Source organism: Ascaphus truei, chromosome 19 (genome assembly GCF_040206685.1).
Source record: "Ascaphus truei isolate aAscTru1 chromosome 19, aAscTru1.hap1, whole genome shotgun sequence".
NCBI lineage: Eukaryota > Metazoa > Chordata > Amphibia > Anura > Ascaphidae > Ascaphus > Ascaphus truei.
The window spans coordinates 10,277,650-10,295,348 of NC_134501.1; the positions used below are offsets into that span (position 1 = coordinate 10,277,650).

Sequence of the window (17,699 nt, forward strand, 5' to 3'; positions counted from 1 at the left end):
CACCGCGCGCTCAGGTGTAAGGACACAGCATTCTAAAGATGGACAAACTTTTTTGTCACAGTGCCGGTCTCCTCCACGCAAGAGATACAAAGTACAGCTCTACTCATACGTTCATAATGAAGGTCTCCATTTAATGTCGCAGCCAACGACAGTAGAACAAAGTTTTAGGTCCCATATGGACCTTTCATCATTATCAAAGGTCCATATGTGACCTGAAACTTTGTTATTCCCCTGTCCTTGGCTGCGACATTAAAGGAGAACGTCATTATGAACGTGTGAGTAGAGCTATACTTTGTATCTCTGTCTTTGAGGAGACCGGCACTTTGACGAAAAAGTTTGTCTACGTTGTGTTGGCTGCACACGCGGGACTCGCCCACCTAAGGCTGTTTCCCTGCACTTTGGAATTGAGAAAAGATGGAAACACATGTAGTTATGCCAAAAACGCTCTGGTTTACGGCTTAGTAGTAGGCAGAACTAAAGTAACGTGTCGGGGACACAGCCGAACCCCGCCCATTTGACACAGATGGCTTTTATCAGAGGATTCGGCTGTGTCCCCGAAATGTTACTTTAGTTCTGCCTACTACTATGCAGTAAACCAGAGCATTTTGGCATAACTACTTGTGTGCCTCCATCTTTCCATTGTACAACTAAAGGCCTCTATTTGGGACCTCGATGGGTTAGCGGCATCAAGGATCTTTCTACTTGTACGAATATTGAGAGTGCCTCTGTATACCTTTGCATTACTAGCATTTTAAAGATGCATTCACTCGTAGATTGCGATAAAAGGCGTACAACAAACTGTACCACCCATTCATTTTGTTCTTGTGGCACAGCTATTGGCATTAAAATTAGGACGAGATACATCAGGTTTCTACGGCATGGAGGGAAACTGCATAGAAACCCTGCCGGCCACCATATCTCCCCCACTGGAGGAGACATGCGGCCCATCCAGCCAAAATGGCGAGTATGTGTACAAAGACTGAAGAGGGACAAGTTCTGCGGATTACTCTGGAATTTGAAACCAGCGAGGTTTTTGTTTTTAGTATTTATGCAAACGAAATGTAGACCAGATTCATGTAAGGATTTTATTAAAATCAGCGATTCTGACCTTGCTTTAGAAGGAATATGGCTTTAACAAATGTACACACAGTATGTTCCGACATGGGGGACACGCTCTCTCCCCTCCGCACAATTATTTAATGAGCAGAAGAGACAGAAACCATTCACACGTAGGACAACCACAGGAGTCTAACACTTCACATTTTACTTGGCTCACTGTACCACATGCATTCAAATCCACAACATAGATACGGAATCTCTTCTCCAAGCAACAATGAAAACGTTGCAGTTTCCGGGTCTGACGGGGCGGGTGAGGAAGCTGCGCTCAGCAGGCTCCTGTGGTAGGAGAGATTATAAAAAGAATACACGGTATAGGGCGCATGCTCCGTGACACACAACACAGTGATATTCTGATAAAAGTCCCATAAGAAGATCCAGAGTAGAGACAGATAAAAACAGGGGATACGCTCACAGCAGGCAGGGAGAGGAGGCGTTGGTCACAAAGGTCAAAACTACACGGTTCACGACAGAAGTCGGACATATTGATCCGTGGCCACAACGTGGTAAGGCTTGTGCCGTGATGTGTGTGCGCGCACTGATTCTGCTTGTATCCATGTGAGTAGAGACGCTGGCAGGTCGTGGTACCGGGGAGGTGCTGGGTCTCAGGAGGACCGACTGTCCACAGAGTAGAAGCGATACATTAAGCCGAGGATGACCGCAGCCAGGGCAGGGATCAGCCAGTTTGACCAAGTGCTGAAGGGAAAAAAAAAATACAAACAAAATTTACACAAAAAGGTCCTTAGGTCAGCAGTGCAAGCTCAAGAATCCCTGACCAATATAGGGATTAACACGGTCACTTCTGCAGGGGCATGCAATGCATTGTACTGGAACCCACTGAAGTGCATCGCAGGTCCCACTGTCCGACAGGCATGACCCTCTTCAGGGTCAGGAATCCTGTTTTGCATTTGGGTTTTGCTGGCGAGTTTTCAGGGCGATCCCATGAATAAGGGTGTTTGGTGTTTACATACTACAATGTAATACAAGACAGAAAGGTTTTAGACTTCTCAATCTTTGTCCCATTGCCTAATGCAATTCCTCCTACTTCAGGGACTCACATGCCAGCCCGGTCCCACAGCGCAGGTAAGTGCAGGGACTCACATGCCAGCCCGGTCGCACAGCTCAGGTAAGTGCAGGGACTCACATGCCAGCCGGGTCCCACAGCGCAGGTAAGTGCAGGGACTCACATGCCAGCCGGGTCCCACAGCGCAGGTAAGTGCAGGGACTCACATGCCAGCCGGGTCCCACAGCGCAGGTAAGTGCAGGGACTCACATGCCAGCCGGGTCCCACAGCGCAGGTAAGTGCAGAGACTCACATGCCAGCCGGGTCCCACAGCGCAGGTAAGTGCAGGGACTCACATGCCAGCCGGGTCCCACAGCGCAGGTAAGTGCAGGGACTCACATGCCAGCCGGGTCCCACAGCGCAGGTAAGTGCAGGGACTCACATGCCAGCCGGGTCCCACAGCGCAGGTAAGTGCAGGGACTCACATGCCAGCCGGGTCGCACAGCTCAGGTAAGTGCAGGGACTCACATGCCAGCCGGGTCCCACAGCGCAGGTAAGTGCAGGGACTCACATGCCAGCCGGGTCCCACAGCGCAGGTAAGTGCAGGGACTCACATGCCAGCCGGGTCCCACAGCGCAGGTAAGTGCAGGGACTCACATGCCAGCCGGGTCCCACAGCGCAGGTAAGTGCAGGGACTCACATGCCAGCCGGGTCGCACAGCTCAGGTAAGTGCAGGGACTCACATGCCAGCCGGGTCGCACAGCTCAGGTAAGTGCAGGGACTCACATGCCAGCCGGGTCCCACAGCGCAGGTAAGTGCAGAGACTCACATGCCAGCCGGGTCCCACAGCGCAGGTAAGTGCAGAGACTCACATGCCAGCCGGGTCGCACAGCTCAGGTAAGTGCAGAGACTCACATGCCAGCCGGGTCCCACAGCGCAGGTAAGTGCAGAGACTCACATGCCAGCCGGGTCCCACAGCGCAGGTAAGTGCAGGGACTCACATGCCAGCCGGGTCGCACAGCTCAGGTAAGTGCAGGGACTCACATGCCAGCCGGGTCCCACAGCGCAGGTAAGTGCAGGGACTCACATGCCAGCCGGGTCCCACAGCTCAGGTAAGTGCAGGGACTCACATGCCAGCCGGGTCCCACAGCTCAGGTAAGTGCAGGGACTCACATGCCAGCCGGGTCCCACAGCGCAGGTAAGTGCAGGGACTCACATGCCAGCCGGGTCGCACAGCGCAGGTAAGTGCAGGGACTCACATGCCAGCCGGGTCGCACAGCGCAGGTAAGTGCAGGGACTCACATGCCAGCCGGGTCCCACAGCGCAAGTAAGTGCAGGGACTCACATGCCAGCCGGGTCCCACAGCGCAGGTAAGTGCAGAGACTCACATGCCAGCCGGGTCCCACAGCGCAGGTAAGTGCAGGGACTCACATGCCAGCCGGGTCCCACAGCGCAGGTAAGTGCAGGGACTCACATGCCAGCCGGGTCCCACAGCTCAGGTAAGTGCAGGGACTCACATGCCAGCCGGGTCCCACAGCGCAGGTAAGTGCAGAGACTCACATGCCAGCCGGGTCGCACAGCGCAGGTAAGTGCAGGGACTCACATGCCAGCCGGGTCCCACAGCGCAGGTAAGTGCAGGGACTCACATGCCAGCCGGGTCCCACAGCGCAGGTAAGTGCAGAGACTCACATGCCAGCCGGGTCCCACAGCGCAGGTAAGTGCAGGGACTCACATGCCAGCCGGGTCCCACAGCGCAGGTAAGTGCAGAGACTCACATGCCAGCCGGGTCCCACAGCGCAGGTAAGTGCAGGGACTCACATGCCAGCCGGGTCCCACAGCGCAGGTAAGTGCAGGGACTCACATGCCAGCCGGGTCCCACAGCTCAGGTAAGTGCAGGGACTCACATGCCAGCCGGGTCCCACAGCGCAGGTAAGTGCAGGGACTCACATGCCAGCCGGGTCCCACAGCGCAGGTAAGTGCAGGGACTCACATGCCAGCCGGGTCCCACAGCGCAGGTAAGTGCAGGGACTCACATGCCAGCCGGGTCCCACAGCGCAGGTAAGTGCAGAGACTCACATGCCAGCCGGGTCGCACAGCGCAGGTAAGTGCAGGGACTCACATGCCAGCCGGGTCCCACAGCGCAGGTAAGTGCAGGGACTCACATGCCAGACGGGTCCCACAGCTCAGGTAAGTGCAGGGACTCACATGCCAGCCGGGTCCCACAGCGCAGGTAAGTGCAGGGACTCACATGCCAGCCGGGTCCCACAGCGCAGGTAAGTGCAGGGACTCACATGCCAGCCGGGTCCCACAGCGCAGGTAAGTGCAGGGACTCACATGCCAGCCGGGTCCCACAGCGCAGGTAAGTGCAGGGACTCACATGCCAGCCGGGTCCCACACCGCAGGTAAGTGCAGAGACTCACATGCCAGCCGGGTCCCACAGCGCAGGTAAGTGCAGGGACTCACATGCCAGCCGGGTCCCACAGCGCAGGTAAGTGCAGAGACTCACATGCCAGCCGGGTCCCACAGCGCAGGTAAGTGCAGGGACTCACATGCCAGCCGGGTCCCACAGCGCAGGTAAGTGCAGGGACTCACATGCCAGCCGGGTCGCACAGCTCAGGTAAGTGCAGGGACTCACATGCCAGCCGGGTCCCACAGCGCAGGTAAGTGCAGAGACTCACATGCCAGCCGGGTCCCACAGCGCAGGTAAGTGCAGAGACTCACATGCCAGACGGGTCCCACAGCGCAGGTAAGTGCAGGGACTCACATGCCAGCCGGGTCCCACAGCTCAGGTAAGTGCAGGGACTCACATGCCAGCCGGGTCCCACAGCGCAGGTAAGTGCAGGGACTCACATGCCAGCCGGGTCCCACAGCGCAGGTAAGTGCAGGGACTCACATGCCAGCCGGGTCCCACAGCGCAGGTAAGTGCAGGGACTCACATGCCAGCCGGGTCCCACAGCGCAGGTAAGTGCAGAGACTCACATTCCAGCCGGGTCGCACAGCGCAGGTAAGTGCAGAGACTCACATGCCAGCCGGGTCCCACAGCGCAGGTAAGTGCAGAGACTCACATGCCAGCCGGGTCGCACAGCGCAGGTAAGTGCAGAGACTCACATGCCAGCCGGGTCCCACAGCGCAGGTAAGTGCAGGGACTCACATGCCAGCCGGGTCCCACAGCGCAGGTAAGTGCAGGGACTCACATGCCAGCCGGGTCCCACAGCGCAGGTAAGTGCAGGGACTCACATGCCAGCCGGGTCCCACAGCGCAGGTAAGTGCAGAGACTCACATTCCAGCCGGGTCGCACAGCGCAGGTAAGTGCAGAGACTCACATGCCAGCCGGGTCCCACAGCGCAGGTAAGTGCAGAGACTCACATGCCAGCCGGGTCGCACAGCGCAGGTAAGTGCAGAGACTCACATGCCAGCCGGGTCGCACAGCGCAGGTAAGTGCAGGGACTCACATGCCAGCCGGGTCCCACAGCGCAGGTAAGTGCAGGGACTCACATGCCAGCCGGGTCCCACAGCGCAGGTAAGTGCAGGGACTCACATGCCAGCCGGGTCCCACAGCGCAGGTAAGTGCAGGGACTCACATGAGACACTCCCCAAAACAGACATTTTTATAGGATATAGTGTTGCTATTTATCTGTTTTATTTGTTCTTTTCATATTCAGGGTAATTGTTATCCTTGATGGTGATTTTGTCATCTTTTTTAACAATGTTATCATTAAAGTTCTCCCATTCAATGTTTTTTTCTGACAGTCAATCCTGACACTCAGTGTATTTCCTGTTACGAGCGCGACTCAGTATTGAGCCGCGCAGTAATACTGCGACTCCGTTTGCGGTCGCATGAAGATGACGTCACGAGTGCCGAGTTTTGGCACGAATTTTGTGTAGATAAACGGCTTGCTATTGTGTCTCATTACACCTTGAGAAAGTCCTGAGGGACGAAACGCGTAGGTGCGTGGTCCTATTTTTGTGCCTCTACTGACCATTAAAGGCTTATTTATATTTTATCCCTGTTTGGAGTTGCCCTTATTTCTTGCGCTTGACACGCTGTGAAAGCTGTGCTCCTCTCCACTTCTACTGTATAGGAAAAGAAAACCTGCATTTAAAACAGTGAAACTGCACTAAGTCAGCGAATGAGGCTCTCGCTCTGCGTGACGGGACTAACCCAGCTTGTAAAGGTATATACACATTACCTGGAGAAACTGGATGATGTGGTGATCAGAATATCCTGAGGGGGAGGAAGGCAGAGACCGGTCATTAATACCACACAATACAAAAGTTTCAGTACAGGGAGAAGATATTCAGTATAAGCGGCCGGTCATCAAGCAGCTTTGCCTTAACTCACTGTCCAAGTGCAAGGGAGAGAAAGGATTCATGACCTATGCACAGGAAACATTACCCCCCCCCCCCAACACACTGCTCTCCACCCCACACACGCACGCGCTGCCTGCCCCACCCACCCACACTGCTCTCCGACTCACAACACACACACACACACACAGTCTCCCCCCGCCACATGCATGCTAACCACAGCACACGCTCACCCTCCCTTAAAAAGTTAGAGCCGCGGTCTAGCCCTCAGAGTGACCCACACAGCCGTGGGGAGGATAAAACCAGCCCACAGCAGTTACATGAGGTGCGGGAGAAAGAGAAATGGCGAAACATCATCACAAAGACAAAACAGTAATTAAAAGCACTTGTAATTAGAAAGTCGGAAATCATATTTAATCTCTTTGGGGCATGCTGCCAACTGAGCAGAGTGCATATTAGGGAGATTTGCCGAGGGCTGTGCTACTCCCACCTATTTACAATAGTTACTGCCAGAAAGCAGAAGGTATCATTTTCACAAGGGGGGGGGGGGGGTGAAATACTCAGCATCACTATACCCAGGTCTCTGCAGCTAAATCACCTCGTGCCTCATTCATTCGGTTATTCCCCAAATCAGAGAATGATTTAATCTTCCAGGATAGCAGGAGGTTGGACTGTCTCCCTATAATGTAACGGGGGCAGATAGTCACGTCTAGCATAAGACTGTTCCTCACACAGGTAGAGGACGGCAGAGCAGAGACCTTAGCGTGCAAGAGATATTCACCCATTTCGGGTCACTGAACTGACGTCTAGTGCCCACGGTATACATAGGGCCGCACTTACAATCTTACTCCCTGTCCTGCAGAGTTTACAATCCAATTTTGGTTCCCGAGGCACCCAGAGCCGACACTGGGATTTAAACCAGGTCTACTCCCTGTAAAGGCAGTGACGTTATATAGGGAAATCCAGGTTCTCTCTTTTTAAAGTTTTTATTATTGGTTAACGGGAATCAAGAAGATTATTTCCCGTCAGTAAGGGGTTGGAGCGCTGGGCACACCCCTCACGTGCAAGAAAGTCTAATAACAGGACAGAGCCCCCTATACTGAGCGAGACGCCCACAGCGCGGTCATATGTCACAGGGACATTTTACTATGAACAAACTACGCTTTTAGTTCACAGGGTTACTACAACAAAGGCCTGCCGTGACGTGTGCACCCGCAGTGCAGGAATTAGGAGCGCCACGCCTGTCTATATTAATCAGTGTATGCTGCAGGAATTTAAAGTACAACGTAACCAGCCTCGGTTTTATACAGGTGTTCATCAGAGGGACATCACTGTGCTCCAACATCCCTGCAGAGGACCGGAAGGTTTCACACATCTCCAGTGAGGACGGATGCAGATTACAGTGGCACGAGTTATACAGAAGCAGGCTGCACATGCAGAGATTCCCACGCAGCTCAGGGTGACCACGGCACAGACTTACCTGTGCACCTTGATTTTTGCAGTCATCCTGTTAAAACAAAAATAAAAATCGAAATATTACATTTTGTCCGTAAAACTGTAGAGGAATCACCAGCAAACAAGGAGTATAAACTATAAAAGTTAGGAATCAGAATGCAGATCAAATAAATCCTTTGCCATTTAAAAGGAGCAATCCCGGTTTCATGTGCACACCAATTATAAAGTGGATGATCCAGAGCACGGTGCTGTTCTGACTAATAAATTCTACTTTTGAAAATCCGGTGTGCCCTGGATCATCCACTTTATTCAAGTTCAGGATTCTTTAGACAGGTATTCCCTGAACCCCGGTAACTGCAGGTGTCATTTATTATTGTGCTCATTCTGTAAATAAAGTGGATGATCCAGAGCACGGTGCTGTTCTGACTAATAAATTCTACTTTTGAAAATCCGGTGTGCCCTGGATCATCCACTTTATTCAAGTTCAGGATTCTTTAGACAGGTATTCCCTGAACCCCGGTAACTGCAGGTGTCATTTATTATTGTGCTCATTCTGCATTATCCTACTGTATACATCAGGGGTGGCCAACTCCAGTCTTAAAGCGCCACCAACAGGACAGGTACTAGGGATATCCCTGCTTCAGCACAGGTGGCTCAAATACCTAGCCATTTGGTGGCTCTTGAGGACACTGCAGTTGCCCACCACCAGGGGGACATCAAACAGCATTTTACCGTCCCTGGCTATATCTTACCGGATGCACATCTCCGATGTAGTACTGCTTCAGCATCTCCCGTGCGTCAATCGAGTGTCCCACGTCTTCAAAGCTCTCTGTGGCATCAGCTCCCGCCTGCTCAAACAGGACCTCCTCCCCGCCGGGGTGCTGCACAAGCCAGCAGAAAAAGGAGTCACCAACTGGAGCCCAACAAGGTGGTCTGAGGAACCCACCCCGGTCCTCCCGGCACAGTCCTGTACCCGCCCCGGTCCTCCCGGCACAGTCCTGTACCCGCCCCGGTCCTCCCGGCACAGTCCTGTACCCGCCCCGGTCCTCCCGGCACAGTCCTGTACCCGCCCCGGTCCTCCCGGCACAGTCCTGTACCCGCCCCGGTCCTCCCGGCACAGTCCTGTACCCGCCCCGGTCCTCCCGGCACAGTCCTGTACCCTCCCCTGTCCTCCTGGCATAGTCCTGTACCCGCCCCGGTCCTCCTGGCATAGTCCTGTACCCACCCCGGTCCTCCCGGCAGTCCTGTACCCACCCCGGTCCTCCCGGCACAGTCCTGTACCCGCCCCGGTCCTCCTGGCACAGTCGGAAATGCTGCACGAGTCTCTGCAGTCGGCTCTTAGTCTATGGCAGGGGTGGGAAACTCCAGTCCTCAGGGGCCACCAACAGGTCAGTTTTCAGGATATCCCTGCTTCAGCAAAGGTGGCTCAGTCTTTCACTGAGCCACCTGTGCTGAAGCAGGGATATCCTAAAAACCTGACCTGTTGGTGGCCCCTGAGGAGTGGAGTTGCCCACCCCTAGTCTATGGGCATGTGACTTTCTGACTAACACTTTTATGGCCTTTGCATTAAGCCAGAGATGGACGGGAGGGGACGGGTCAGGTCTGAGGCTCATCTTTTCAACCAGCAGCTCTGTATTACCCCAGTGCTGCTCAAATACCCTTATTTCAGGAGTTTATTTGTAGTCCAAGATTTGGTCAAAAGAAATGATTAAAGCCAACACCCCTTCTTACAGGCCTAAGTAACGGCTTAACCCCCCTCGCACCCAGCAATGCAATGCAAAGCAGGCCCATCTGCGTCACATGGCAGTAAAGGGATTGGTGTATCCGATGTGTCATTATGGACCTCAGGGCGACGGCTGTGGACATCCCCCTCCGACACAGGACTCCTGTCTCTGCCGCACAGGCCCCGGGACACAGTACGGCCGTGTCCTCTCTGGCGGCCAGGGTTTGGTTTCACCGGTTTCAGGGCAGTCACAAAGTGCCCTCCTGGCTCGGCCCTCGTGTATTTAGGGAAAACCTCAGCCTGGGCAAATTCTGGAACGGTCCACACCGTGTTAACCCTTTCAGTGCTGGAGGAAGGGATGGGGGCGCTCCGGATATATTAAATATGTTCTCCTATCATGTTGGAATATATGGAAGTGCAAATAAGAGGGGCTGCCGGCATAGGTTACTCAGACATGTAGCTGTATAGCAGGGGTGGGCAACTCCAGTCCTCAAGGGCCAGCAACGGGTCAGGTTCACAGTATCCCTGCCATCCTGAAAACCTGACCTGTTGGTAGCCCCCGAGGACTGGAGTTGCCCACCCCTGCTGTAGAGATTAGCAGAGGCCTTGCATGATGCAATATTAGCGTGCTGCTCTCACGTGTATGTATTAACAGGTAAAGAGAACATTGAGGGACATTCACCCCTCAATAAGCCAGTGCTGCAGGGCTTCAAACCACTGGGCTAATAAAAATGCTGCTGTGTCCGGAGGGACAGAGTGCGGAGGAACTGTATAGTGTTAATAAGCCCTATTTGGGCTGTGGTCGGGCAGTGACCGTCTGGGGATGTCTGGGGGAAGTCCGTGGACCCTCCCAGACCCCTTGAGTCTCGCACAATATGAGCCACAACACCTGGGGAACTCCACAATAAAACAACAAGTGAAAATCAATAACTCACTGAGATCTTTAAAGTCCGTCCGGTCTGCGGCGTGCTCCAAGCTGTGTAGTGGGAATTGCAGGCAAAGTATCCTCACCGGGGTGGAAAGACAGCGGTCACGGCCGCGCAGCAAGTGAACAAGGCTGGACTGTGCTGTAAAAAATCTTTATTGTACCATGGATATTTTAAAAAGAGAGAGAGGGAAGCACCCCCCCCCCCCGCAACTCGAACGCGTTTTAAAGAGTGAGAAAGGCCCGTTGCGGCTGAAACGCGTTCGAGTTGCGGGGGGGGGGGTGCTTCCCTCTCTCTCTTTTTAAAAATATCCATGGTACAATAAAGATTTTTTACAGCACAGTCCAGCCTTGTTCACTTGCTGCGCGGCCGTGACCGCTGTCTTTCCGCCCCGGTGAGGTTACTTTGCCTGTATTTATTAACACGTTACCGGCAGCTTACATGAAATAACACGTGTGTGATGCAGTCTTCCAATCTCGCACTTTGTATGGAACATTCGGACTGGGGCAGTTCTGGGGGTGCTCACGTCTAGTGATACAAAGACAGGGTATATGGACATCAATCCCTTAAACCTGGTGCTTTTTGCTCATTTGGATTTACTGGTGTCAACCACAAACAATCTTCAATTGTTGGGCGTGCATTTGCCCCCCCACCGATGCGGCTGGGGGTCTGTTCTAGGCATGCACAACTCTTTCAGTAAAGAAGCATTTCCTCACACTCCCCCTGAGAATATGACCTTCAGACATTACAGGATGACCCCTTGTACTGGCGCTTCCCTCCTGTCCAAAATTAACAGCTCTTCGCTGTTCTAATCTCGGCCATATTAGAAGTGTACCCGTAATAAAGCGAATTGCCTTGTTCTGCAAGTTAAAGGGTATGCAGCAGATGGAGGTCTAATCCAGGTGTCCTCTGTACGCACATCAATATTGTAAATAAAGAATCTGTACACACACAGTGCACCACACCCCATTAATGAGATGGGAATAAAACTCCCAGAGAGCAGCCGGTCCCACAGGACAAACCTAGGCAGAGGTGCAGCAGGGGCGAGATTGGGGTTTGGTGAAATAATATCATCCCTTTGACAAGAGGTCCCACGCACGCACAAGCCACAGTGGGAGTGCCAGATCGGGGACACGGCAAAATACACTTTTCAACCTGCCCAAAAAAGGTAGCAGGCTTTGCACCCCTGGGGCAGTTTCCTGGGCTATGGGATAGTAACAGAAGAAAAACAGGAATTCCAGAGTGAAGTCAAAGAGGCAACAGTGGTGGAATGCCAGTCCCTGGCAGAGAGCCCCCTCCTGTGGGTATATAGTGTCCTGGACAGCTATATATCACATGCAAGGTTCACATTGCCACAGAATGGGGACCATGTAATGGCTTATTACTACAATGAATTACCTTCTGCCTCTAGGATACACTAGCACCTGGTTCTGGGAATTAAAAGGTTTGGAAACACAGACAGGTAAGACTACTACAGAGACTAGTGAAAACTATATATATTGGGCCATTTTTACTAAGCCGTGCCAAGCTGCAAGGAACCTTGCGGCCCCCGTGCAGCTAATGGAACACTCCTGAGGTATTTCAGAGACGGACATTGGTGAGACATCACTTCAAATGGCCTGGTCAGCAGTTCCTTCAAGGCCCGAGTAACTGAACTATTAAACAGCGTACGCTTTAACAGACTACAGCCACCTGTGCTGAAGCAGAGCTGGTCACTCCTGGGCTACAGCCGACGCAATGGGCAGGGCAGCCGCTATCTCCTAATCCCTGTGTGTGCTATCCTGAAGAAATGGGGGAACCCTGCACAGGAAGGTTTCATGACGCAAGATCCAACCAAGCCTACATCACCGTGAGCCAGGAACCCGAGCACCAATTCCATCTCAGTCAGTCCAGTGAAATAACAACGCACTCAAACATTAGAAATTTCCGACAGCCGCATACCCGGCATAAGGCCGTGTCCAGGTAACTGCATCAATGAGACGATACAATACTGTCACATCACAAGGATCACGTGGAGGACTGAGGAGCGGTAATACCACATACATACTGTACACTGTATGGTCAACACATAGCAGAGTGAGCACAAGTGTTTGGACGCAGAGGAGGCCGATTATCTGCCCGTCACGGCTGGAGGGGTCAGTGAGACACTGGATCAAAGTACACATGCATTGAGCAAGCAGGATTTGTCATGACCCATGCAGTTCAGGGACTGGGTAAATGCATGCAGAGGGCACCAGGATCAGTGAGCCAGCCAATGGTGAGACAAGAGGTCAGGCTTGTGTGAGCACAATGTGCCACTGCTCTTTGGCCTTTCACCACCCTCAGTAACATAGGAAAAACCTGCAGGGTCGCAAGCTCACACGGAAGTAACCTCACTAAAGCCGCATTACACGTTTACACCGGACAGCGTCCGAGTGCTGGATCTTTTTGCATGCCAGAGGGTCTGTGGCAGACCTTCCAGCGTGGGGGTAACGGGGTCACAAGGCTCGATGCACTGGATGTTGGGCAAGGAAGGGTGTCACCCTGATCCGTTCTGATCGCAGCGCACTCCCGTCTCCTAGAGCGAGTTTTGAAAGAAAAAAATAAATATTTTTTTTTGCATATATCTGACTTCTGCTAATACAAAACACATCTGAAACTCCTGCATGTTTCTGCTGGGAATCTCACATTGGCGACGGGTTTTTTTTTTGCAGACTTTGGCAATCAACACATTTCCTGCTGCAAATGTCCCAGGTTTGCCACATTTGTAAGTGTAGCCCCCCTCTTGAAGGACTTTTAGATCCTGTAAAGGGTGATTGCTTCAAGGGGTTAACTGTGTGAGTTCACTCAGGTGGCCCCCCTCCATGTGATTGACATCACACAATGTTCTAGAAACAGGTTCTGCAGGTTCTAACTGGGGTCCTCACAGAGAGTCCTGTAAATAGGTTTGTGTTTAGCAACATGTGTCCTGTCATCCTCTATTGATCTCCAGTTAGTAACCTGCCCCTAAGCTAGCGCCTGTTAAGAAACAGGAAACCCAAGTTTGTGGGAGATGCAACTGGTCTCATAGGGTTCCCCCTACCCCAGTCTCATTGCCACGGTCCTCATAGGGTTGCTGATACTGCAGCCTGCGCTCACATTCAACCTGCCCACCCATTAGGTTCTCATTGCATCCTATCCCCCCAGCAAGCTGTTTGCACGTCATCCTTGTCAATGGGTGCATAAGTCATGCACCTCCCCTACATAGGAGTGGGATGTGTACCCGGGGATGAAGTCCAGAGTATTATTGTTTGCCACAAGTGGTGTTGAGATGCACCAGGTCAATCAAGCACCCTTTTGTTTTACAAGAGTTCCTGGCGCCCGTGTTTTTATCCACGCCCAGCCTGCACAGTACCGTGTGAAGGCGTGAGAGAGTGAGAATTGCCATTCTACACAACTACATCTGATGTGACCTACTTTAAAGCCAGGTAAGAAGGGTTAGATAAATCTGGGAGAAGGTGTCACCTGTGTCTAGATAGGAATCCTGTCAGCACATTATTTAAAACAGTCTCCCCACATTAAAGCTGCCGTATATTTTTTTTTTAAAATAAATAAATAATAAATAAATAAAAAATAAATAATAATAAAAATAATTACATACACATACACAAAAAATTTACATTTAATATGTGCATCAATACAATCTGCACACTGACAAGTGATTAGCTAAGCTGGAGATCGATCCGGTCTCCTGTAAAAATCGACTAACAGATTGCTTGCGCATGGTTATTTAATTCAGTTCTTGCACAGCATTGTGGGCAATGTACTCCTGGAATATGATTGATACAATTTGTTCACTGCTAGGGAGAGGGTGGGGCTCAAGAGCCAGAGCCTATCAGAAGGGGACTGTCACTTTGGAAATGCTTCCTACATTAGAAACATTAAAAATGTCTTTAAAACATTATTTTTTTAAAATGTTACAAGTATTTTCTCATAGTACAGAACGGATTAAAAAAAACAAACAAAAAAAAACCACGTAGGATATTGCTTGAACTGCTGCTTTAAAGGGCATTTATACAGATTGCAGTTATTACAATAACTGTCTGACAGCATATAAAAATCAGGGCCATCTGCAAACTCACAAGCACATGTTGCTGTGGGTGTTTCTTAATACAGCCTGTAGGACACATAGTCCTCATCGTATGCCCAAGGGCAGACGGAGGTCATGCACTGGACTGCAAGTTTTATATTATACTGTTTATGGAGCAAACATTATAATGAACAAAACAGATTCATTCTTGCCAAAAAGAGGTGTGTGCCAAGTAACTCCAGGTCACCAGCTTGATAATGATCCACTCCTGGTTTTGTGTACCATTTGGTCTTTCAGAAAAGCTGGCGTCGCTGATCAAAACCTGATCCGTTTTCAGATTTTAATCTTTGCAGCACCGTGACCTGAACTTACATGGTGGCTATGCTTGTGTTGCTATAGAGATCCTGCAGGTGTCTCAGCTCTGAACAGGCAGTAGGACAGCAGGAACCCACACACAAAAACAAAGCCCCCATCACAGGTAATACAGAGTATGACAGGCTCCACCACAGTACAGGCTGTCAGAAAGGCAATTCAATAGCCATTGTGATTGTTATGGCAGATACAGGTAATATTAAGAAAAGGTTAGACTTTTACTACAAATGATAGGGATCTACCTAATAAAGTTACAAATCTGAACCAGGGAGAAATCTGCTCGCTATTACTGGGTTCACAAAGAATTTTATTTTCACCGTAGACCTAATTGGCCAATGACTCGCTTGGTTTTATTATTTGATTTCTCTGGATCAATAGAACTATAGCTATAGAATGAGTATTTAAGCCAATTAGAAGTTGGAACACTATCCACATCTGTCTTTTCTACGTCATCTGCTATGCAAGATACAAATGACAAGTGACGTGTAAACATCTGGCCAGCCCACAGAATTTTATATAAACATATGTACAGTTATGTTGTGAGAAGATAACTAATACTGCGTGCAGTCCATTGGTGTATCATTTGAAGAGCCCGATGTACGGCCCAGGACGAGCGCACAGGTAGCTCGTTTCGAGTTATGAGGTAGTTGATTTGATTTTAGGAAGAAAATAGCAGCCATGAAAACACTGGGTGGGGAAATCAGTGCATATACTTCTTGCACCCATGTATGTGAATCCAGGTATGTGAGCCCAGGTATGTGAGTCCATGTGTGAACACAGAACATTGTTCAGAAGAGCAAGACAATAACCAGGTGAAATGCCTTTTTTTCCCTCAGAGAGATCCCATGTTTTCTCAATCTCTCCCCCCTGCAGGTCTTCTCTCCAAAACCAGGGTCTCTCCTGCCCCAGTCTCCCCCCCCGGGTCTCCTCTCACCTCCTCCACGAAGCGGGTGATATCATACACACGGCCGTGAATCACCAGCCAGGTCTCCTTGGGCGTGTTCCGCTTCCTCACCTCCTCCAGGGTGAAGTACGCGGCCTGCGGCTCCTCGGCCGGGCCGTCCCCGCTCTTCTCTTCCACCATGACCGCCTGTCCGTGCCCGGGAACGCTTATGTAACCCGCCGCGCTACACCCGCTCCCGGCTTCCGTACCGCCACGCTCGCCTCTTACACACTGCCGCGGTCTCCAAGGCAACAACCAATCATGTCTCTTGACACACACCGCTCAGCCGACACGTCCAATGAGAGGCCGCAATGCATTCAGACAACTGATGGATTGCAATAAAGATGCTGATCACGTGACAAAACGTGAAGCTACCGGCGGCCATCTTTTATTTGGGCAATACTCTATTGTTCAGCAAGTGTAGGGAAAGGGAAAGGTGTCAGTCAAGTGCTGATCTTTGCCCATTGACGTCAATGGAATTTTTAGTGCGCTCGGTACTATTTCAGTTGAATTAATCACGTTACCTTCAATCAGACCAACATATTAGTCTCATTTTCCTAAACCTGCCCAGGGGACATGAGTGAGGCGTGATTGTGCGCATACGTGGTCTTTTTCATTATGGACTGAGAACCTGTCAGAAGTGATCCCCATTAGGCTGGGGCCATGGTGCCTTCGCCCGCGCAGAGGCTGTGAAGTGACCCGTGTGAAGCGAGTGCTTTCCCTGGCCATGGGGGGCGTTCCTAGGGGCGTCACGGAGCTGGTTCCCCCTCATTGGGCGAACCGCTCACGTGACCGGCCTGTTGCGCCAAGAAATCAGTTTCAATTGATTTCTTGCCCGCACGCCACATGGACGCGATCACTGCCTTAAGGCAATCTGATCGCTCGGTGTGCGGACCCCTTCGCACAGTCTGCGGCACCATGGCCCCAGCCTGTGCTTTGTACGTTGAACCTGTCTGAGATGTGAACATGTTCACACATTTTTTTTTACCACTGCTGTGCTCTGTACCGAGAACCTGACAGAAGTGATCGTGTTCTTAATCATTACTGTGCTCTGTACAGAGAAGGATTTTCATTGTTTTTTTTCCTCGCCATTATTTGTTTGTGACCCTTCAATGGAAAACTACTTTTATCTGTGAGCCTCCATTAAAGTCTATGAGACACTGATGCTAAACATCAGTGAGACTGACAGAAAACCCGTAAGAGGAGCCATCTGTGCGTCAGGAAGATGATTACTGAAATGTTCTGCAAAAAGAGCCTTACCGTTGGCCGGTCAGTGCAGTTGCCGCCATGCCTGACTCTCCCCCGCTGAAGGCTTCTTTCTCCCTGTATGTCCCACGCCGGGCATGGCAGCAACTGCTCTGACCGGCAGCCAGTTCCCCTGCATCCACTGTCCCCCCTCCGCATCCACTTTCCCCCCTCCGCATCCACTTTCCCCCCTCCGCATCCACTTTCCCCCCTCCGCATCCACTTCCCCCCCTCCGCATCCACTTCCCCCCCTCTCCTCATCCACTGCCCACGCACTCCGCATCCACCGGCCCCCACTCCTCTCTGCAGCCACCACACCCCCGCAGCCACCGGGCTGACCTGACACCATCCCCAAGGTAAGTCTGACTTTTATTGGGGAGGTGGGGTATTTTGTATATGTATTCGGGAGCCGGGGTTATTTTGTATATGTATTGGGGGGGTGGGGATATATTGTATGTGTATTGTGGAGGTGGGGGTATATTGTATATGTATTGGGGAGGGGGGGGGTATATTGTATATGTATTGGGGAGGTGGGGGTATATTGTATATGTATTGGGGTG

The 17,699-nt window shown here is 51.5% G+C and overlaps 1 protein-coding gene across 1 annotated transcript; it reads right to left on the minus strand.

The window, feature by feature from the left end:
• Positions 1-1,071: 1,071 nt before the first annotated feature.
• CYB5B (cytochrome b5 type B) lies at positions 1,072-16,138 on the minus strand. The gene is made up of 5 exons (XM_075576482.1): positions 15,886-16,138; positions 8,635-8,763; positions 7,908-7,934; positions 6,310-6,344; positions 1,072-1,812 (listed from the first exon to the last, which is right to left on the minus strand). Exons 1-5 carry the CDS (start codon positions 16,033-16,035, stop codon positions 1,722-1,724), a joined length of 432 nt encoding a protein of 143 aa, XP_075432597.1. The 5' UTR covers positions 16,036-16,138; the 3' UTR covers positions 1,072-1,721.
• Between the last annotated feature and the right edge of the window lie 1,561 nt (positions 16,139-17,699).

What these genes read in the sequence shown, in the direction of transcription:
- CYB5B (XM_075576482.1), bottom strand. Translation starts at nt 16,035, where the DNA reads ATGGTGGAAGAGAAGAGCGGGGACGGCCCGGCCGAGGAGCCGCAGGCC. An exon ending in TCACCCGCTTCGTGGAGGAG is followed by an intron (nt 8,764 to 15,885) that starts GTGAGAGGAGAC and finishes TGGCTTGTGCAG; the next exon opens with CACCCCGGCGGGGAGGAGGT. An exon ending in ACATCATCCAGTTTCTCCAG is followed by an intron (nt 1,813 to 6,309) that starts GTAATGTGTATA and finishes TTTTCCCTTCAG; the next exon opens with CACTTGGTCAAACTGGCTGA.